The sequence below is a fragment of the Stigmatopora argus genome, chromosome 3 (genome assembly GCF_051989625.1).
Source record: "Stigmatopora argus isolate UIUO_Sarg chromosome 3, RoL_Sarg_1.0, whole genome shotgun sequence".
Taxonomy (NCBI): domain Eukaryota; kingdom Metazoa; phylum Chordata; class Actinopteri; order Syngnathiformes; family Syngnathidae; genus Stigmatopora; species Stigmatopora argus.
This window is the reverse complement of record NC_135389.1, coordinates 15,294,117-15,317,359: the sequence shown is the minus strand read 5'-3', so window position 1 is coordinate 15,317,359 and position 23,243 is coordinate 15,294,117. Positions and strand designations below refer to the sequence as shown.

The 23,243-nt window shown below is 39.1% G+C and overlaps 2 protein-coding genes across 6 annotated transcripts in view; one reads left to right on the top strand and one right to left on the bottom strand.

Moving 5' to 3' along the window:
- The window catches only part of LOC144071549 (transcription factor SOX-6-like), a 75,523-nt gene that overhangs the window by 49,143 nt on the left and 3,137 nt on the right, over positions 1 to 23,243 (top strand). For 2 of the 4 annotated variants that reach the window (XM_077596760.1, XM_077596761.1), the window contains exons 10-16: positions 1,214 to 1,293; positions 6,520 to 6,672; positions 7,301 to 7,469; positions 9,390 to 9,637; positions 13,564 to 13,672; positions 14,772 to 14,942; positions 21,831 to 22,044. In XM_077596760.1, coding sequence (XP_077452886.1) covers positions 1,214 to 1,293; positions 6,520 to 6,672; positions 7,301 to 7,469; positions 9,390 to 9,637; positions 13,564 to 13,672; positions 14,772 to 14,942; positions 21,831 to 22,044 — 1,144 coding nt within the window. The remainder of the gene's footprint in view (positions 1 to 1,213; positions 1,294 to 6,519; positions 6,673 to 7,300; positions 7,470 to 9,389; positions 9,638 to 13,563; positions 13,673 to 14,771; positions 14,943 to 21,830; positions 22,045 to 23,243) is intronic. The other 2 variants (XM_077596762.1, XM_077596763.1) reach the window with 2 other exon arrangements.
- Positions 8,963 to 23,243, bottom strand: part of LOC144071551 (ethanolamine kinase 1) — a 37,503-nt gene continuing 23,222 nt past the window's right edge. Inside the window, exon 9 of one of the 2 annotated variants that reach the window (XM_077596766.1) lies at positions 8,963 to 9,595. The gene's annotated coding sequence lies outside the window, so the exon portion shown is untranslated. Of the gene's footprint in view, positions 9,596 to 12,009; positions 13,207 to 23,243 lie in introns of those variants that run through there. The other variant, XM_077596767.1, reaches the window with a different exon arrangement.

Sequence of the window (23,243 nt, the reverse complement as noted above, 5' to 3'; positions counted from 1 at the left end):
CACACACACCCGCAAACACAAGCAACCTAGTCCACGTTAATGAGGTGTGTCAGGTGAGGAATGTTCTGGAAACAAGCAGAGTGATTTACAAGGCTCTCATGCTGAACAATACATTGGACACAGCCCAGCCTGGAATGTTGTGTCTCTATTTTACGGCGTGCTGAAAGCTGCACAAAACATCTGCAATGTGAAACATGTTCCAAGCTAAAACATCCGCACATACACGCTCAGGTACACGCACACAACACACTCTCCTGACTCCCAGTTTGGCGGTGACAAATCATGTGCATCTGCTGAATTAAGTAAATCTAAAGTAGTTAAAGCCAACACAAGTAGTGTGGCGGCTTTGCTGTATCCAGCATGGTGTGTCATAAATTTTTTCCAAAAGTATTGAAGCGATTATGCAAACGCAATTATTTTTCTAGCAATTTTCACAAATCAACACAAATGTAATCAAAGGACTGTGCGTGTGTCCCAAACATGCACACAATGTAGCTATGTAGACTCCAGAGGTATGCACTAGCACATTACATAAATAATAATGATTCAGACTCACAATGTAATTTGGAGAACTATCAGATCAAATCAAATTTGCTGGTTGTCAAAATCACACACACCTCCATATATGTTCTCCAACTTCGAGTCGGCCTGCTAAAACATGTACAATAATGATGACCACCTAATCACATTACAAAAATACTATTATTTTGGGGTATAGCACGCACTCTTTTCATCTTATTTAAATGCTTGAATTTATACTCAAAAGCTTTTCTAGCACTCAACAACATTTTTTGATGAGTAAAATATTGAATGTTATTGTTACTTCAATCTGGAGGAAAAAAGTGGCGGCTTATAGTACAAAAAGTACGCCGCGCAACTACACTAAGAACCACGTGGGCAGGTTTTACACTTACAAAAAAACACGCAAAGATATACACGCATTCTTTCTCTTTCTGTCGTTCCTCCAGGTGTTCCACCATTTGGAAAGATTTCCTCCTACATGAGCACACTTGTCCTAAGTGAGGCAAACATTATTATTTGACTTTTTAAGGGGCAAAGGGTGGTTGTTAAAAAGCCATTATTGGCTAAAACAAAGGCTCAGACATGGAAAGCCTTTTAGACTCCAACCTCGGGAGAATGGAGTTGAAGTATAAAATGGATGGAAGTGCAGGGATATGAATATTAACATGAATTTTCTGTGTCCTCTCTACAGGTGACAACTACCCCATGCAGTTCATTCCTTCGACAATGGCGGCAGCGGCGGCGGCTGGACTCAGTCCGCTTCAGCTACAGGTGAAACCCTTCGCAGTCACATGTCCAGTACACAGCGCTTATCTCGCGAATGAGAACTGAAGAATGTGAACCACGGCGTTTTAACCCTTTGACTGACAGTGGCCGCTACAGTGGACCGCTATTTAAAACTAAGACCTTCAGGTGCAACTTATTGCCTGTGAAACACGAAATATAAATATATATATATATACATATATATATACATATACATATACATATATATATGTATATGTATATATATATATATATGTATATGTATAAATATATATGTATATATATATATATATATATATATATATATATATATATATATATATATATATATATATATATATATATATATATATATATATATATATATATATATATATATATATATATATATATATATATATATATATATAGACCACATGTGTCAAAGTAGCGGCCCAAGGGCCAAATCTGGCCCGCCGCATTAATTTTGTGTGGCCCGGGAAAGTAAATCATGAGTGTCGACTTTCTGTTTTAGGATCAAATTAAAATGAAGAGTATAGATGTATATTAAATTTCCTGATTTTCCCCCTTTTAAATCAATAATTGTAATTTTTCAATCATTTTTTCTGTGTTTTTAGTTCAAAAATCATTTTGTAAAATCTAAAAATATATTTTAAAAAAGTTAAAATAAACATTGTTTTAGATTAATAAAAAAACTGAATATTCAGGGCTTTTAATCCAGTTCTTTTAATCCATTTATATAAAAAAAATCTAAATATTATATCTAAAATGGTCCGGGCCACGTGAAATCAAGTTGACGTTAAAGCGGCCCTCCAGTGAATAAAGGTTCATCTAGCCTCAGTAAAACGAGTGTGCTGTTAAAGCGTGAAAGGGTTAAAGCAGGCTTTTTTAATTCAGCGATGTATCAACTTAAAGCAATTTTAATTGCATTTCAGCTAAAACATGCAGAAAATATTTGTAACCTAACCATGGATAAGAACTCGAGAGATCGTGCAGTGTTGGCATTAATGATAATAATAGGATGAATTGAAGCCCAAAAAGGTGATTCCGTTTACAGAATGAAAACTCGGCTGAATGTTAATCAAAGATGTCTTGGAGTTTGTGTTCAATGATGCTTGCCACTTGAAAGGAGGGGAAAAAAGCCAACTTCCATGACCTAGCTGTCACATAACAAAGTCTGTATATTTATTGAATTGGTGGCATACTGATGTTTGCATCCCAGTTGAAAGAGAGCGCATACAAAGCAAACAAAAGCAGCCATCGGAAGTTTATAACATTCCTGAAACAGTGTCTAAAGAAGACGTGTTTAAGATGCTTTTTGGTAATAAAAACGTTGTTTATTCAAGATGGAAAAATATCGCTTTGACACGCAAAAGTTCTATCCGAATAACTTCAATCCCGAATTCAAGTGGTGCATTTTCAACATGTTTAAAAAGAATCTTTTATTGAATTGTCTATCCATTGCTTGACACAAAACCAATTCAGTGTGTACCTGCATTATGAAACCACTCAGCCGAGAACTGCGTCAAGGTGAACCAGCCTCATGTCGAGGAAAGAAAGTGTTAACAGCATCGTGACTGTCTCCACCATTGTTCCTATTGTCTTCTGATGTAAGTGTAACTAAACTGAAACAAGGATGGTAGCAAGAGAAGAACAATATGACAAAAGAAGGCGAGCATCTGTGTCAAAATACATTAGTCCATTATTGCTGACCATCTCTCTCTCTCTCTCTTTCTCAACAACAACAGAATGACATCAAAATAAACAGCGCCCTGGAAAATACTTGCTTTTATTAACGAAATAAAAAAACAGGGAATTAAAGCCTCCTAAAATGTGATTTAGTTGCTTGAGTATAGCTTGTAGTATAGTAGGTGACCAAGAGGAAAGATACTTTTTGTAGAATAACATAATTCCATTGACTTTCCTTGACAGCAATAAACGTCCAATCTGTTTTTATTTAAGTTTAAATTGATTGATGGTCTATCACAGTCAATGGTTTTGAAACATGATCATTCCCTCACATCTTATCACTGTCAGAATGAGTTCATTAACATCATGATGAGAAAGACATACTAAGGTTATGGTTAGGTCTCAAAAAAAGGTGAAATAACTTGCCAAGTAATGCAAAAGCAAGTGAGTTGCCAGAATACTACTAAGAATTCTGCTCCCCAAAGGGTAATTTAACTGGCGTAATAATCAAAATGATAAGAATAAAAGCCCCCCGCCCCATTCACAAAGGCGCTTGTTGTTTGCTGTGAGTCAAAACATACTTTTATGTGCATGAGCCAGCAGGCAAGGGGAGCCAAGACGAACACGCGAGCCATCACTCTTTTATCGTCACGCCCATCAAACAAAAGTCTCTCATTGGGATGAATCACGACGAGAGGAATTCCATCCCTCCTGAAACTGTAACACCTGGCTGTGCAATTCATCATGCACCATACTACCACTTGACACTTGGGGGAACGGGACTAATGGTTATCGGAGCATAATAGTGTAATTTTTTTGCCAAAAGAGAACGAGTTTAGCATTTCGTTGCGAAAAGCGCATGGACTTTGTTCCTTATTTTTTCTATTGAGGTAGCATTATGCTTGGGTACAAGGGCTTCCATTAGTTCTATTGACTCGGCACACTAGAGTGAAGACATGCAGAAGGGAACCTAAATGAAAAAGGAAGCGTTTCATCATGGGCGCACAGGGAGCTTGTTTACGAGCCAGCAATTATGCCAGGAATGTTTGCGAGGTGGTGAGCCTGGGAGCACATGCTTTGACATTTTTGTCAAAACAGTAACCATGCCAAATGTAATTACGATGATTGTTTTAATTCATTTTTGATTGGCATGCAAAAAGAAAAGAGTTTACCATGCAGATATTAGGATTAAGAAGCATGAAGTTAAAATATATAGATTGTGCGGGGCAAGGTCTTAATTTGTAGGTTTTCTTGTCAAAGTAAGGCAAATGTCACAGCATCTGTTTTTTTTTAGTTCGGATGGACGAGGTAGTCATCGTGTTGTTTTGTCAATGTGTTAGTTGGAAAATTAGACCAATGGCCAGCTTGTGAAATACGGCTGATGTCTTGTTTACGCTGCATATTGGCCTGAGTCTTCACACATTGATTTGAGGAAAGAAAATGTCAATCTGAGACAAACTGGGATCAGCCGCTAACATTCTGTGGTGGTTGGCACGTAATGATTGGTGCAATGTCTTTTAGACTTAAAAACTGGGAACGAAGAGCTGTTGGAGTTGCTTTGTTTGAACATTTTTGTGACTGGATACTCCTACGCTCTAGAAGAATATTGTAAAATGTTTTTGATGTTGATTCATTTTGGCCAATTTAATTAATTTTCTCGCTTTTAAATGATATGTTCGTAGGTGACAAACAGGACTCTATCATGATAATTACAAGTGATGTAGTGGTACATTCGCTCTCACTTTGGTGCAGTCAATGTGGTTTTAGTTTCCAGGTCAAGAATGCGAGTTTGACGGGGGATTACTGGAGAAATATTTTCACAGTATTCCTCCATTTTTGCCGTTTCGCGCTTTTTGCGGTACACTGAAAAACGGGGGATTTCTCTAGCTGTGCCGTGGTCTTGATTGACAGGAGCAAGGCCCCACCACCACCCATTGCTCAAGTCCTGCTCACGCCGCATTACATACAGGGATTTTAACATCCCACAGAGACCTTCCAAAAAAAACAAGCAGTGTGACATCGCAGTCTTTGTTTCAGGCAGCAGCCAGGCTCCCTTTTCTGTCTGTGTTTAATATTCTAAAATACGACCCGGCCGTCGGCTTTGCAGTTTTGACTACAGGGAAATGAGATCTGCTAAAACTGGAGGGGAAGAGTGGGGTCTTTTCGGTTAAAGGGGGCTGGGGGCAAATGGGATGTGGATAAGTGTCTGAAATGGGGTGGAACAGATGCTGGAGAAAGGAGACTGAAACGGCGCTGATTACCACCACCGCCAGTCGAGGTGCGACTATGGGGCTCGAATGATCAGCTGGTTGTTTAACAATATTGTGGCTAGTACCAGGAAAGTGGAGTCAGGTTGTAGCTTGAAGAGAGCTTATTGAAAGTGTCTCAAGCCTAAATGTAATCGGCCTCTTCGCCCACATCAAAATGTAATCCATGTTGTATCCTGATTACAAATGGCCTTTACTTGTGTTCTATTTTTGGCAAACCTGCCTATTAGGCGCACATGTTCTCACTAAAATGTCAGAGGTCCTCTCACATTCAATAAAAGTTGGAACATTACCACATTTTCTTCACTTTTCTCTTCCTGTTGGTGGTCCGGATAATGTACTTGGATGGACCAGACTTTGGTTTGCTGGTCTGTGGCTTTTGCTAAGTACGTCTGTCGGGGGAAAAAAGTTTGTTTTCCCCCTTTGCCACTGCAGTATCATCATCATTTTTTCAGTGTTTTACTGATATCTTTTTTTACTCCTTTTGGTTATAATAAAAACCTGCTGCTTGAGAAGGTTTGCCTTTACAAATTCCCTAAAAGGTTTGAAAAGTTGGATTGCTAGTCCCTCCCAAATCTTTGAAAGGTTCGAATTCCAAATTAATATTTTCATTTCGCAAAAAGAAACTTGATATACTGCGATTGGCTGGAAACCAGTTCAGGCTGCACCGTGCTTCCTCCCTGTTGTTATCTGCAATAGGCTCTGCCCTCCCCGCAACACTTGTGATGATAAGCGGTTAAGAAGATGAATTAATGAAAATAAAACTTAGAATGTATTTCTATCATGAATTTAACAAAAAAAAAATCTAAGAGGCTTTGCCCAAGAGATACAGGAAATTTGAGGTCTTTCATAATCAGATGTGCATAACACTAAATATTATAAGCAAGAAGTCCTCCAATTTATTTTGAGGCCGCCATTTTGGTGTCGCACGGGCATCGCGTCAACGTTTGATGATCTTGTCGAGATTTACATGAAAAAGGCTTTATTTCGAGTGGTTTCCACTTGTATAGGCTGTGGCAACCAAAGCTTATTTTGCACAAGCGCCACAACGTGGGTGTTCTAAAGATATAGTTAAGTGTGGATTTGGTGTTTGGATGCTCATCAAAGTGAAACAATTGCCTCAAAATGATAGCTGGACACTGAGTGTGAGTTTGTGTTTTTGTATGTGTGGCAGAACCAAGGAGGAAGAAGCCACCAACTAATGCTTACTGGGTTTCTCTTGACGTTGTTTTTTATTTTTTATTTTTTTATGTGTTTTTTTCTTTTCTTTTCACAGCAGCTGTATGCCGCACAGCTGGCGAGTATGCAAATCTCCCCGGGGCCCAAGATGCCACCGGGCCCGCTGGGGGGGCCCAACGCGTCCGGTCCATTGTCGCCCACCTCCCTCAAGTGCGAGAAACGAGCATCCAGTCCCCTTCTGCAGGTCAAGGTGAGATGAAAAATCCACGTCTTTTTCTTCTTTTTCCAATCACAATCCAACTTTATCTACGCAGATACAGTATGTATACACACACACACGCGCGCGCTCACACTGACAAAGTGACACTGGCACTGGCTGCTGTTTGGCAGCAGACCAGACCTCTTCACTGCGGAGAGAGCGCATTGCCTCGTCTTTATTCGACGAACGAGCAAGCGCTATAATGGAAGCCACATGTGTGTGCAGCGTGTGTGTGCGTGGGGTAGCAGCTGCAAGTCACAATGGGCGCACGTCAGCGTTCACCGCACTCAAATGCTAACGTACTGCCTTGTGAAGTCCATGCCAAACCATAAACGCGTGCGCACACACACACACACTCATCCCACTGGCATGCCGCTACAGTCTAAAACACATACATTCTAATATAAATGTCTTTACACAGTAAAAGTTTTATCGTACACAATGGGTGTAAAGTATTTTCCCAAAAAATTAAGTGGCCTCTTTTCCTGGTCGTGCTGTACTCATTGTATCGAAAAATTGCAATGATATGAATATGACTGATCATTCTTTTTTTAACGCTCACTAAAAGGACCACGTTGTTTTACTTTTATTGTAAATCATTTGTTATGTTTCTCATCAGCTGGAGGAAGGCTCCACGCAGCCACTCAACCTCTCCGCCCGGCCCAAGACCTCCCCAACATCCCCAAGCGCGCATACTCTGTTCTTAGGGAACAAAAGCAGCCCCACCGGTGCTACCAAAGCTCGCATCCCCAGTCCAGTCTCTGCCATGGGCCGCAATGCCTCTCTGGGTAAGGCACTCCTTCATTTTTGGAAAAATTTCACCCACTGAAGCTAATTTCACTTAGAACTATAAAAATTTGGTCTATCATCATCCATCATGATTAGTCCTGTCAAAAGGTCTTGAAAATGGTTGAACTCAATGACAGAACTGACACAGAAATAACAGAACGGCCTCAAAAACTGACAGCAAATACAGAAATTCAAGTGTTCTTATGTTTTTTTCCCCTTCAGGCATATTGTCTGAATGTTGACAAATTGGAGCCATGTACAGTACACTAAATTGCGAAACATTTTTCGTGTTCGTCATGGTGTGTGGGCAGAGCATGGTGGCATCATTTGACAAGTAAAATGTTGTTGAATTACTACACCAGAGAATTATTGGATAATTGTGCCCCTTTGCAATTTTCACTTTGCAGCAGTCTCATAAAGTTATTCCCATCAATTGTTTGATGTAACAATTCTTGAGGCATTTTGGACCCTTCATGAGTCCTCCAGAAAATTAAGTAGAAATTTTGTCTGAGATCTACCCATTTCAGACACTTTCAATTGTCAAGCAGGCTAAAACATTTAATATTCAGAAATTGCTAGTGCAGAATCAGAAAAAAAAACTCAGGAACCAATGACCAAGGACTAAGGACGTATAATTTTGCTTGATGCTACCATTTTTGTGCTATTTTTATTGATTTTAGGTTGCAGCCTAACCTTGAAATGGAAATCAATAACTTATCTTATCTGGGCTTGATTGTTGGAACGCATTGTACTTTTATATTTTACTCTATCCAGCGTCTCAAGTTGGTTCAAACTGACGCTGCTCACTTTCTCGCTAGAACACATAAATGGAGCTCAAAAGACCTTGTCTGGCCTACTGCAATTTTTAGAAGTCCCTTTAATAGTTGCTTAGGTCTCTCTCCAAAAGATTTTTCTCTGCTGCTCCACCCCTACACCCCTGTTTGAGGCCTGAAGTGAACTACCAAATTGAGATTTAGACAAGATCCCCTGCTGGCAGAATTGTGTCTCTGCAAAAACAGTATTTCTCCGCAGCGACCAATTTCCAATTGAATTAAACTTAGCTGTTCCTTACACCATCGTTGGCATGCCATAGTTAAAACAACGCCCTACTGCCACTGGCACTAGCCATGGTGGCACGTGCCTGGTAGACTGCAGACACCTCGGGGTGTGTTTTACTGGATACCAGAGCCCTGTATTTAGCTTTCATGAAAAGGCTACCAGCGGAAACAGTGAAAACCAGCACACGTTTATTTGGGCTTTTTTTTAAGAGCTTCCTCACATTATTGTCTGCCGGAGCCCAGACCTTTTTACGCGTCTACCTATCTGCTATCTGTTATTAAGGCTAATCTAAAGCCTGTCATTACATTCACCTCCCCCCTCTCATGAAAACAATTTCACTAGACCGTGCTATTTTCTGCCGGGTTTTCACGGCCACCCAAGCCTTTAGTGCTTCCTCGCTCGTCTCCTAATTAAAACAGGCAAAGGCGACGGAAACTTTGGCGTCCTTTTATTTACCCGCTTCCTTGTTCTTCACATGTACATCTGCTTCGTGAGTAGGAAAGATGTAGAAAAATAGTTTTAGAAAAAAAACACAACTACGACAACAACATGTAACTGTGGCAAAGTTACAAAAATCAGTTTCTTAGAATGATACACTGTTATTTCTCTAATCATTGCTATTGGGTTTGCATTATTTTTAACATTTTGATTTTTTTTACTTTTACATTTTACATTACACACAGGAAGTCTTTTATTTTGCCCTGGCACAATCATTAGCTTGAAAATTCTGACCAATTATAAAGATATTTTGACCCCAAATAAAGACAGATTGGCAACACAAAATGTTGAACATTTGTCATCAAACTGGAGACTGGTGTGAATGTGACAGTCTTCCTGTCCTCGTCAACCTCCGCCCTTAGACATCCTCTCCAACCTGAACTCCACAGCACTGTTTGGAGACCAGGATGCCGTAATGAAGGCCATCCAGGAGGCCAGAAGTATGAGGGAGCAGATCCAGAGGGAGCAGTTCCACCACCAGCAGGCACCTGCTCCTCCTCCACCTCCACCTAATCATCACCATCATCATCATGCAGCACCTCCTGGACACCAAAACTTGGAGGCCAAGCTGTCAGCATTGAGCAATATTAGTCTTAACAATGGCAACAAGGTGAGTTATGTGTTTATAATAATTGTGTACTTGTCTTTCCATGTTTTTTCATTTTGTGGAACCATCTCGGCTGCTATTTTTTCATTTGTATTCTTGTCTGTTGATGTTTGTGTGGCATGAATTTTTACATTCCGCTATTATAGTGGGGACACTTTTTTTAAGGTCCCATTGCCATGTTTAATGTGAGTATGCAAAAAAAGGGCTGTACTAGCGGACTAATGAATGTCATGTTTTAGCGTGTGATTCCGGGCTCTCCCCTTATTTATGATCACTTCTAATTACCCACGTCCGCCACTTCTCTATTTCTTTTGGGCTACCCAAAAGATGTCTCCAATAAGGGCGATCACACGGTGGGACAAGCATGATTAGACCGGCGGGTGAGGATTAGGAAGGTCATAAATATTTTAGGGGACGGAGCCTTTGAACCGATCTGGCTCAAGTAGGTCACGATTGATGCACTTATTTCATTTAAATTTTCCTGGACTTGTTTGGTTCTTCCCCCTGGAAAATCTCACAAAAATGTGGCTGGATGTTATTTTCTATTCTTTTTATATTAACTCCCAAGTTGATTTTCTCCAGTGGCATTGTTGATAAACACTTTAACAATTTCCAAAACAGCTTACATTAATAAATTGTTTATTAAGAATCATCGAAAATTCAAATAAGAACAGGCTAATAAGCTACTCGTACATAAGAATTGATACATAAAACATTGTGGAGCCACCAAAATTTAGAGCCTTCTGCAATATATGAATCTAGTCTATTCTAAGACATTCTCTCATACGCATACAATGCTGTGGATTAGCCACATGTCACGATTGCAAATATGATGGTTATCATGGTGCCATCTGGCTATAATATAAGAGCACCTTTAAATTTGCAGACTGATCTTAACAAATAATTGACTTGCTTCTTTGGAACATAAACGCACACACACAACATTGTGGAGCAACCACACGTTGGAGTCTACTGGCACGCTAATTGTCATTAAAGACTGCCTAACCACATAACCATAGCCGTGTTGGTGTTTGTTGTTGAATTTTGGTAACCTAACAACAGCACCTCAAATATAGTTACAAATATGTCTTCTTTAAATCATGGATGGAACCGACTAGTCACGTGACTTCATACCTCCATCTTGGTCTTTTTCCCCTTAAAACCTTTTGAACCTGACCTTCACTGGTGAATTTCAAAACTTAGTTCCTGCTTAAGCAACGTAAATGAAGAGCCGAAAGGGATCTTGTGTATGTGCCATGTCATTCTTGCTGGTACATAGACGACACACCCGGCCAGTTAGAGACATTGTAGGGTATTGCCTTACGCTTGGGGCGCTTCCCTCTGGATGGCGGCTGTATACACACAATGGAAATAGCCTGAACGTGTGCGTGGGCGTGCGTGTTGTAGAAACCGCGCTGAAACCATCTGAGAGTCGAGCGGCCCGTTTAAAGAGGTGCTGTTCGATTTTTGTATTTTTATTGCTATTGTTCACCGAATCAGAATAATGACTTCCCCATAGTCACTGTAAGCGTGTCAAATTGATTCAAAAGGTGAGTTTTCTAAGAACCCAGAAGCGGAAGATGATAAGAGCGTCGCTTTTTGAGTCATTTAAGCATTGATGGCTGTTGAATGTGAGAATATGAGCAAGCACCTTTTTTACTTTTTATCAATTCAATTTAATTCATTTTTTTATGAGGTTGACTGAGTTATGTTCCAGCAGCTCAGAGGAAATAGTAGCATGCAAAAATGATGGGATTTATTGGTGCAAAATGCTTGTTGACCGCATCAACAACGTTCTGAGTGAAACGTTAACATGAAGAGTGGTGTTTATGAAACGTTTAAAAGGCTTGATGGTCTTTGTGAGGATCTTTTTTAATTAATGGTCGACTGAATTGGCCGCCTCACCGTAACGTGTCCTTCATCACTTTTAATTGACGGAGGGCTTGTTTAGTCAACTCACTCAAGTCATACGCTTTTGTTTTTCTTCATCTCGCTCTAATTCATACCTCTGTTAAATAAAGGATGGAGGACGGATGCGTTTTTTTTTTAATTCTCTTCAAAAGCCAATCAAACTTTTCAGAACAACATCCGTTTTTGTTTGTTTTCAATAGAAACTCAGTGATAAAAAGAATGCCCTACATGTAAACCCTGGGAGCTGCTAGTTGTAACTAAGTTACTAATTTCCTGACGATTCGATACAGTACAGTGGTACTCCGACATACGATCTTAATCCGTTCCGGGACTGAGTTCGTATGTCGAGCTTCTCGTAACTCGAGCGAACCTTTCCCATTGAAATGAACTAAAAACAAATTAATTCGTTCCAACCCTCTGAAAAAACACCAAAAACAGGATATCGGATTTGAAAAACATTTTATTTGTTCTAATTCGCCATATATTGACAAAGTAATAAATAACGAGTGGTTTAATAGTACTAAAATGTGTTTAATATAAATAAAATTGGGCGGATTTCGCAGAGGTTACAGAGAGGGACAGAAAGAGAGGGGTGGGGGGTTATCTTTCCACGATAACGCACTCGTAATGGAACAAACAAATTTAAATTAACTTGGATTAATACATACAGACACACTCAAACATACGTTTAATGTAACTTTACACAAAACTGAATTTTCCAGTTCCGCCCCGTGCTTGTAGATATATTTTACACACGAAAGAGATGCGGCAAGACAGTGCCATGGCCACCTGGCTTGGTCGCATCTCGAAATTTTGATCGTATCTAGGGCGAATTATTCGATCTAAATTTTCATCGTATCTCGAGCATCTCGTAGGTAGAGCTGATCGTAGGTCGAGGTACCACTGTGTCAGTTCTTTAAAGGACAAGAAAGCGGGTGGAGGACCTATATTGGACCGATACTTTTTTCTGTATGGAATCGGTCAGGCGACCAGCTGTTAAACATTAGAGCTCAAAAAGGACAAATTTCACCGCATCGGCACATTATTCCTTAGTACGCTTCGATACCCATTGGCGTTTGACTGCGCTACCGGTGCCATGCTAATGATGCCACAATATAATAATAAGATCAAATCGTTCACTTGTAAAATACTTGTTTTACATACACACACTACATTAGGAGGAATTTCAATCCTATATTTAGAAAAGGCATAAAGGACTGTCATCTTGACTATCCGCCTCTCGGTTGAAATACTTTCCATTCCTTCCTCTTCTTCTCTTCATCTTTCTTATCCTCTTGTGTGCTGCCTTTGTTATGCGCTGGCGTCCTTGCGGTGAGCACGGCGCGGCCCGGGCACATGTTCTGCGGCCGCCCTGATTACAGCCCCGTCGTGGTGCTGACATTGGCCCCCCAAACACACCCACACTTAAACACACGTTTCTATACAGCGTGGCCCACAAGTTCCAGCCGCTCTGCCAGCATGACTTCACCCAGCAACCATCTCTTGCGTCAAACAAAATGCCTCTGTCACCAGAAAAAGGAGGAGGAGGGACGGTAGGAGGCAGAGTAGCGGAGCGTGTCCATGTTTTCCACCGCATGTTTGTCATTTTAGCTGCTTCTTGGCTTCCCCAAGTGCATGATGGGAACTTCATATTAGATCCCCTGGTGAGACCACAGCGACATATGAACAAAATAAACCCGGCAATTAGTTTTATCGTCGTTACCATCAAAGCTTTTCAAATGAGAAAAGTCCAGCCCAATACGTATAAAAATACAGACTATAGAAAAGAAGGTTAAGACATGTTTCCATTGGGAATTCAGTAGAATTTTGGGCTAAATCCCTCATGACATGGGTAACAACAAAAAAGACATGCGTAAACATCGATGAAAAAATAAAAACCAGCAATGTTCTATAACATTAATGATGGTAATAACCTGAAATGAAATATGCATGTTAAGCCCGATTTAAACCAACTGGCGTAAATCTCAGTTTTTGTTTTTGTTTTCCTGGCTTTGCAGGAGCGACTGCATTACGAAACACTGAGCCATCACCTGGGAAAGCTCGGCGAGGATGCTGGGAAGATGGTCCATCGAGTCATCGATTTGACCAGACCGGAGGATCTGGATGGTGAGACAACATTTGTTCTTCTACATCACTGCTCACCTAGGATGTGGGTATAGGCTAATAGTGTGGTTTCCACCCTTGTAAATGATGCATAATTGAAGAAAAGGCATGCGGTAAATAGAGCTTGAGTCAAGTGTCATCCTCATTCAAAAATAAATTCCATACTGTTTGAGAGAGATAGATTCCAAGCACATTACAGGTTTTTGTGGTCTACAAGGGTGAAAAAAATATTGGTTGAAGCAAAATTTCCCTAGTTTGCCTTTTTGGAAACAATTGTTGTTTGATGTTGTCACCTACATAATTGTTTATTGACAATTCCCCCAGTGTCTTGCCCCCCTCCACCCTAGAAAAGAACGATAGCTTCTGGCAATCAAATGTCTACATGTACAATGTATTTGTTATTTAAACACTGCACATTTTCATAACTATGTGAACCTGTTTTAGGAGCATAAGGCCCTGAGCGAATGTAATGTTGGCTATCTATTCTTTCCTACTGTTTGCTAACTTTTTTATATTCATTAAATTTCCAATGGTGTTCCTTAAAATAAGGAATTCAAGTTCTACTACTTTCATATGAGTGAGTGAGAATACTTCTTCCACGCCTGGTACTAGTCGCGGAAAGTTCGTCAGACTCACTGGTAGCTTACTATGAATGGATTTACCACTAATTGAACCTTCTGCATTTTACCAAAAAAGGCGAATGCAATGGTAAAAATGTGTGAAATTGTCTCAGTGCAAAAGAGGCTTGTGTGTGCAAAGCTAGAAAGAAGAACACGGCTGTGTCTCGTTCAGGTCTTCAACCCGTGCAAATATTTATTGTGAAGCTCAACAAAGCAAAACTAAACAGAGTTTCCAGTGTCAACATGTTATCCTCTTGAACATTTTGTTTTGTTTATTGCGGGAACGGTGAATTTTAATTCTCCATTGGGAAAAGCTTGCTGGCAGGATTTGTTTGGGTTTGTCTATACATGTTGACGGCGAGAGATGATGATAATGGGGGGCCCATAAGTATTGTCCCATAGGCCAGAATTTGGAGCTTTAGACCCATGTCCTATCCTCATTACTGGGTGAATTGTTAATATGTTACATTTCCCGTTTACAGGAAGCAACATGTCGGAGGCTCGCGTGTTTCGAGAGGCGCGTGGTAGGGGCAACAATGAGCCGCACATCAAAAGGCCCATGAACGCTTTCATGGTTTGGGCCAAAGATGAGCGTAGAAAGATCTTGCAGACCTTTCCGGACATGCACAACTCCAACATCAGCAAGATTCTAGGTAAGGGTGCTGGATTGTTATTTACTTTTTAGACAATGCTTTGTGTCACATATTAACGACATTTGATGGACTTTGCTGAAAAAGCATGAATTTTGTAAATGTAGAAATTGAACATGCATGGTTCTGGGAATGGTTCAGGTGTGAGTGTCAGCAGAAATTTGCCAGTTTACTACTACTACTCCTGTGTGGGAAAAAAACTGGATTCTTTCCAGTTCCGCGCTAGGTTCGCTTCTCAAGGCCGATTAGCCGACTGACATATGATCCAGCATGTGTGGTAGATAGTGTCAAAGATATGAAAGTATCTCCAAATCAGGCTTGACACGGTTCACACTGTTTTTTTCTCCACAACCGTGGTGGCTTAGACCATTATTCACAGGCTGGACCACCGTGACGGTCTACATTGGAGCAGATATTAACAAAGGTCCGATTTAGTCACATATTTTATGTACAGTCATAAATACGGAAAGCCTCAACTTTTGACCTCCAAGTCCCAATTCGAGTCTTGACTTGACCAATTGACTTTTTGGGCGAAATCAGCATTTGAGCAGAAGTCTGTTTAAAACTGGAGAATGCAATGTTTGTATTTGTGTACAATGCACATCTCTCTGGCATCATAACACAGCTGAGTTCTTGTTGCTTTTTTACGGCCAGTGTTAAAAGTGGAAGGTCATGGGGCAATAAACATCGACTAGCGTTGTGCAGATGGATGGTGAATGTCCGGGCTTCTGATTGTATGTCTCAACATGTCTTAATGTTATTAACAACTGACAGTATTACTGTGACTTCATGGCCTCTGACTTAATACAAGTGTCGATGCTAATTTTTTGGAATACAAAAAAAACGTGATGTAAATGTATGTTTAGAAATAAATCTATAGTGAAGATTCCACCTCTTTAAATAACTGAACTTAGCTTTTAGCAGCACTATGAACATTAGTTTGAAATTTACATACATAAGAGGTTTTACCACCCACATCTTTCAAATTCTTCAGAAAAAAAACAATAAAGACAGCATGTGGTGTAACTCTTTATCAAAACACTTTGACCACAGAGCCTTGAAAAATCCTTCAAAAATATCTGATTATATTGCTTTTTTTTTGCAAAAGCCACAAAACAATCACACGTCGCTTTGTGTTGAGTTTCAAATGACAAAACAATTACAGTCAGCTTTGTGTTTAAAAAAAACACCATAATGACTCTACTACCCAAGCAAATGACAACCATTGCACATGGTTTACTTTAGTTAGCAAAAGGCAATAGGCTTTGCGGTGATTTTGCAATATATATAGTAAGGCTTTTTTCTTTAAAAATTCGACATAGTATAGTAAGGCTAAGAAAGTCGGAGAATAAATCTGACTTCTGATTCTTCTCCTAGTTATTGCTGTGGTCCAGTGGCAAAAATATTGGTTCAGAACTTGAGGTGGGAATCAGGAGTGAGTTCAATTCCACTCTTTGCAATTCACAAATTGTTTATTGAGGTAATGAAAAGGATAAATATAACTTCCAATCACTTCATTTCAGAAGTCACTGTGGTCCAGTTGCAAAGACAAACGGTCAGAACTTCTGGTGGACTCAAGTTCAAATCAGGAGTGAGTTCAATTCCACTCTTTGCAATTCTCAAATTGTTTATTGAGGTAATTAAAAGGATAGATATAACTTCCAATCACATCATTTCAGAAGTTACTGTGGTCCAGTGGCAAAGACAATGGGTCAGAACTACAGGTGGACTCAAGTTCAAATCAGGAATGAGTTCAATTCCACTCTTTGCAATTCTCAAATTGTTTATTGAGGTAATGAAAAGGATAGATATAACTTCCAATCACTTCATTTCAGAAGTCACTGTGGTCCAGTTGCAAAGACAAATGATCAGAACTTCTGGTGGACTCAATTTCAAATCAGGAGTGAGTTCAATTCCACTCTTTGCAATTCTCAAATTGTTTATTGAGGTAATGAAAAGGATAGATATCACTTCCAATCACATCATTTCAGAAGTCACTGTGGTCCAGTGGCAAAGACAATGGGTCAGAACTTCAGGTGGACTCAAGTTCAAATCAGGAATGAGTTCAATTCCACTCTTTGCAATTCTCAAATTGTTTATTTAGGTAATGAAAAGGATAAATATAACTTCCAATCATGCATAGGCGGGCCGCCTCGTGGTGTAGTGGGTAAGTCACCTGCCTGCGACGTGGGTGTCGAGGGTTCACGTCCCGGTGTCGCCAGTCAACGACTGTATGGTGTCGGCAGTCGGCCGCAGGCCGACTGTCGAACACCACCAGGAACCCCCCCTCCCAACTGTCTTCCGGTCAGCCGAAGGCTGACCGGAAATATTGTTTTGCTGAAAAAAATGACTAAGTCTTTATTTGAATGAAAAAAGGATTACCCATTTACTGAACTACTAGTGTAGTGATTAGTCAAACGAGAGCGGGATTCGAACCCCATCTCCCACATGGCAGTCAAATCCACTAACTTGAGGTCTGTCTGACCCATTGTCTTTGCCACTGGACCACAGTGACTTCTGAAATGAGATGATTGGAAGTTATATTTATCATTTTCATCACCTCAATAAACAATTTGAGATTTGCAAAGAGTGGACTTGAACTCACTCCAGATTTGAACTTGTGTCCAACTTCAATTTCAACCCATTGTTCTTGCCACTGGACCACAGTGTCTTCTGAAATGATGTGATTGGAAGTTATATTTATCCTTTTCATTACCTCAATAAACAATTTGTGAATTGCAAAGAGTGGAATTGAACTCACTCCTGATTTGAACTTGAGTCCACCAGAAGTTCTGACCATTTGTCTTTGCAACTGGACCACAGTGACTTCTGAAATGGAATGATTGGAAGTTATATTTATCCTTTTCATTACCTCAATAAACAATTTGAGAATTGCAAAGAGTGGAATCAAACTCACTTCTGATTTGAACTTGAGACCACCTGAAGTTCTGACCCATTATCTTTGCCACTGCACCACAGTAAAGTTGGAATTTGTATTTATCCTTTTCATTACCTCAATAAACAATTTGTGAATTGCAACGAGTGGAATTGAACTCACTCCTGATTCCCACCTCATGTTCTGACCCAATGATTTTGCCAGTGGACCACAGCAACAACTAGAAGGTGAAGAATCAGAAGTCAGACTTATTCTCCGACTCTCTTAGCCTTACTTGCTATGTCATTTTTAAAGAAAAAAAGCCTTACTATACTATGTCGTTTTTTAAGAAAAGAAGCCTTACTATACAATATCGTTTTTTAAGAAAAAAAGGCTTCCTCTACTATGTCGTTTTTCAAGAAAAAAAGCCATGCTATACTATGTCGTTTTTTAGGAAAAAAAGCCTTACTATACTATGTCATTTTTTAAAGGAAAAAAGCCATACTATACTATGTCGTTTTTTAGGGAAAAAGCCTTCCTCTACTATTTCGTTTTTCAAGAAAAAAAGCCATGCTATACTATGTCATTTTTTAGGGGGGAAAAGCCATACTATACTATGTCGTTTTTTAGGGGGGAAAGCCATACTATACTATGTCGTTTTTTAGGGAAAAATCCTTCCTCTACTATGTCGTTTTTCAAGAAAAAAAGCCATGCTATATTATGTCGTTTTTTTAGGGGAAAAAAGCCATACTATACTATGTCGTTTTTTTAGGGAAAAAGCCTTCCTCTACTATTTCGTTTTTCAAGAAACAAAGCCATGCTATACTATGTCGTTTTTTAGGGGGGAAAAGCCATACTATACTATGTCGTTTTTTAAGAAAAAAAGCCTTACTATACTATGTCGTTTTTTAAGAAAAAAAGCCATACTCTACTATGTCGTTTTTTAAAGGAAAAAAGCCATACTATACTATGTCGTTTTTTAGGGGGAAAAGCCATACTATACTATGTCGTTTTTTAGGGAAAAAGCCTTCCTCTACTATGTCGTTTTTCAAGAAAAAAAGCCATGCTATACTATGTCGTTTTTTTAGGGGAAAAAAGCCATACTATACTATGTCGTTTTTTTTAGGAAAAAAAGCCTTACTATACTATGTCATTTTTTAAAGGAAAAAAGCCATACTATACTGTCGTTTTTTAGGGGGGAAAGCCATACTATACTATGTCGTTTTTTTTGGGAAAAAGCCTTACTATACTATGTCGTTTTTTAAGAAAAAAAGCCATACTATACTATGTCGTTTTTTAAAGGAAAAAAGCCATACTATACTATGTCGTTTTTTAGGGAAAAAGCCTTCCTCTACTATGTCGATTTTCAAGAAAAAAAGCCATGCTATACTATGTCATTTTTTTAGGCAAAAAAGCCTTACTATACTATGTCATTTTTTAAAGGAAAAAAGCCATACTATACTATGTCGTTTTTTTAGGGGGAAAAGCCATACTATACTATGTCGTTTTTTAGGGAAAAATCCTTCCTCTACTATGTCGTTTTTCAAGAAAAAAAGCCATGCTATACTATGTCGTTTTTTTAGGGGAAAAAAGCCATACTATACTATGTCGTTTTTTTAGGAAAAAAAGCCTTACTATACTATGTCATTTTTTAAAGGAAAAAAGCCATACTATACCATGTCGTTTTTTAGGGGGGAAAGCCATACTATACTATGTCGTTTTTTTAGGGAAAAAGCCTTCCTCTACTATTTCGTTTTTCAAGAAAAAAAGCCATGCTATACTATGTCGTTTTTTAGGGGGGAAAAGCCATACCATACTATGTCGTTTTTTAAGAAAAAAAAGCCTTACTATACTATGTCGTTTTTTAAGAAAAAAAGCCATACTATACTATGTCGTTTTTTAAAGGAAAAAAGCCATACTATACTATGTCGTGTTTTAGGGGGAAAAGCCATACTATACTATGTCGTTTTTTAGGGAAAAAGCTTTCCTCTACTATGTCGATTTTCAAGAAAAAAAGCCATGCTATACTATGTCGTTTTTTTAGGAAAAAAAGCCTTACTATACTATGTCATTTTTTAAAGGAAAAAAGCCATACTATACTATGTCGTTTTTTAGGGGGAAAAGCCATACTATACTATGTCGTTTTTTAGGGAAAAATCCTTCCTCTACTATGTCGTTTTTCAAGAAAAAAAGCCATGCTATACTATGTCGTTTTTTTAGGGGAAAAAAGCCATACTATACTGTGTCGTTTTTTTAGGAAAAAAAGCCTTACTATACTATGTCATTTTTTAAAGGAAAAAAGCCATACTATACTATGTCGTTTTTTAGGGGGGAAAGCCATACTATACTATGTCGTTTTTTTAGGGAAAAAGCCTTCCTCTACTATTTCGTTTTTCAAGAAAAAAAGCCATGCTATACTATGTCGTTTTTTAGGGGGGGAAAGCCATACTATACTATGTCGTTTTTTAAGAAAAAAAGCCTTACTATACTATGTCTTTTTTTAAGAAAAAAAGCCATACTATACTATGTCGTTTTTTAAAGGAAAAAAGCCATACTATACTATGTCGTTTTTTAGGGGGAAAAGCCATACTATACTATGTCGTTTTTTTAGGCAAAAAAGCCTTACTATACTATGTCATTTTTTAAAGGAAAAAAGCCATACTATACTATGTCGTTTTTTAGGGGGGAAAGCCATACTATACTATGTCATTTTTTTAGGGAAAAATCCTTCCTCTACTATTTCGTTTTTCAAGAAAAAAAGCCATGCTATACTATGTCGTTTTTTTAGGGGAAAAAAGCCATACTATACTATGTCGTTTTTTTAGGAAAAAAAGCCTTACTATACTATGTCATTTTTTAAAGGAAAAAAGCCATACTATACTATGTCGTTTTTTAGGGGGGAAAGCCATACTATACTATGTCGTTTTTTTAGGGAAAAAGCCTTCCTCTACTATTTCGTTTTTCAAGAAAAAAAGCCATGCTATACTATGTCGTTTTTTAGGGGGGAAAAGCCATACCATACTATGTCGTTTTTTAAGAAAAAAAAGCCTTACTATACTATGTCGTTTTTTAAGAAAAAAAGCCATACTATACTATGTCGTTTTTTAAAGGAAAAAAGCCATACTATACTATGTCGTGTTTTAGGGGGAAAAGCCATACTATACTATGTCGTTTTTTAGGGAAAAAGCCTTCCTCTACTATGTCGATTTTCAAGAAAAAAAGCCATGCTATACTATGTCGTTTTTTTAGGAAAAAAAGCCTTACTATACTATGTCATTTTTTAAAGGAAAAAAGCCATACTATACTATGTCGTTTTTTAGGGGGAAAAGCCATACTATACTATGTCGTTTTTTAGGGAAAAATCCTTCCTCTACTATGTCGTTTTTCAAGAAAAAAAGCCATGCTATACTATGTCGTTTTTTTAGGGGAAAAAAGCCATACTATACTGTGTCGTTTTTTTAGGAAAAAAAGCCTTACTATACTATGTCATTTTTTAAAGGAAAAAAGCCATACTATACTATGTCGTTTTTTAGGGGGGAAAGCCATACTATACTATGTCGTTTTTTTAGGGAAAAAGCCTTCCTCTACTATTTCGTTTTTCAAGAAAAAAAGCCATGCTATACTATGTCGTTTTTTAGGGGGGAAAAGCCATACTATACTATGTCGTTTTTTAAGAAAAAAAGCCTTACTATACTATGTCGTTTTTTAGGGGGGAAAGCCATACTATACTATGTCGTTTTTTAGGGAAAAATCCTTCCTCTACTATGTCGTTTTTCAAGAAAAAAAGCCATGCTATACTATGTCGTTTTTTTAGGGGAAAAAAGCCATACTATACTATGTCGTTTTTTTAGGAAAAAAAGCCTTACAATACTATGTCGTTTTTTAAGAAAAAAAGCCTTACTATACATGGTCATTTTTTAAGAAAAAAGCCTTACTATACATGGTCTTTTTTGTAAATAAAAAGCCTTACTATATTAGAGCGTCTGTACTGAGGTTTTGCGGCTGTCTGTCGTCAGGTTCCCGCTGGAAGGCCATGAGCAACCAGGAGAAGCAGCCGTACTACGAGGAACAGGCGCGCCTCAGCAAAATCCACCTGGAGAAATATCCCAACTACAAGTACAAACCGCGGCCCAAGAGGACGTGCATCATAGACGGCAAGAAGCTGCGCATCGGCGAGTACAAACAGATGATGCGCTCGCGGCGTCAGGAGATGAGGCAGTTCTTTGTCGGGTGAGTCCACAAAGTTGCTCCGCCATGTTGTTGCTTTGGGTTTGTGGAATCAGCTTGGTTTGACTTGGATTTTACATTTTACCATTCCAATAGAGTCCAAGTCATGTGTGCTTATTACATACCTGTCAACCTCTGCCAATAACTGCCCTTATAAATGATTATGATTCCCCTTACAAACCCCCAAAAAACCTTACAAACACCGTACGACTCGTACGGTGTTTGTAAGGTTTTTATTACGTCAATTGCCAAGGTATTTGTAGTAGATCACATGACAGGAAGATTTGATCCAGTCTATGGACTTCCTTTGGGTCTGAACAAAGTCTCGTTAGTACTGCGACATGTGCGATACTCACAATCATCAGGCTAATAGGGATCTTATGTGTGACATCCTCGCTTAACATAAATGAGCTGTGACAGCTGCTCATTAAGTGATGAATTGATCTTTGACACATCAAACGGATGCTGCAATTATGCCTCAATTCGGCGCACTTTGGTGGCGATGAGCCGTTACTCCGAACTGAGTACCGAGCATGCACCCCCAACCAATTTTAAGAGCAGCAAAGTAAAGTCGATTTTGGAGAAAAAAAGTGTGAGCACCCATGCTCTAAATGCTTGCTTGACTATTTTCTGTATACACTATAATACGCAGGCACATTAAAATTATGGAGGCTTGCAGAAATGTCACACTGTTCTTCACACAAGGCCTTTTTTCCCCGCCACTAAGCTTTTGACAATAAAAGAAATATTCAGACTTGCGTCTATTTGTTGGAGTAGAGTGCCAACTTCTACAAATTCCCTGAACTCCTTATTTTCCCTGTTAAAAGCACACGAGTGTGCCGCAGAAGGAGAAAACAGTGGCATTGTCCTAATGGAATCCAGGCCCCGGGACACGTTTAAAGCCGTCGGCGTCTCATGGATGGATTTAGCAGAGGGCTGTCAACGGGAGTCATTTTTAATAGCGTGTCATTTATTAAAACGAGGACAATGCCGGCAAGCTTGTGGTGGCTGGATTTGGATGTAGTCAGACAGACGTGGTGGAATATGAAAAGTAAGCAGCCCTTTGAACGCTACATTGACCGCGCACTTTTGCGCGCGTGCTCGTGTGTGGTCAAGCTAATGCAAAAAGAAGCCTGTCATTGAAGGAGGCCTGCGCTTTCAATCAAGACTGCGCCAACTGAACAACCACCAAGCCAGCGCCC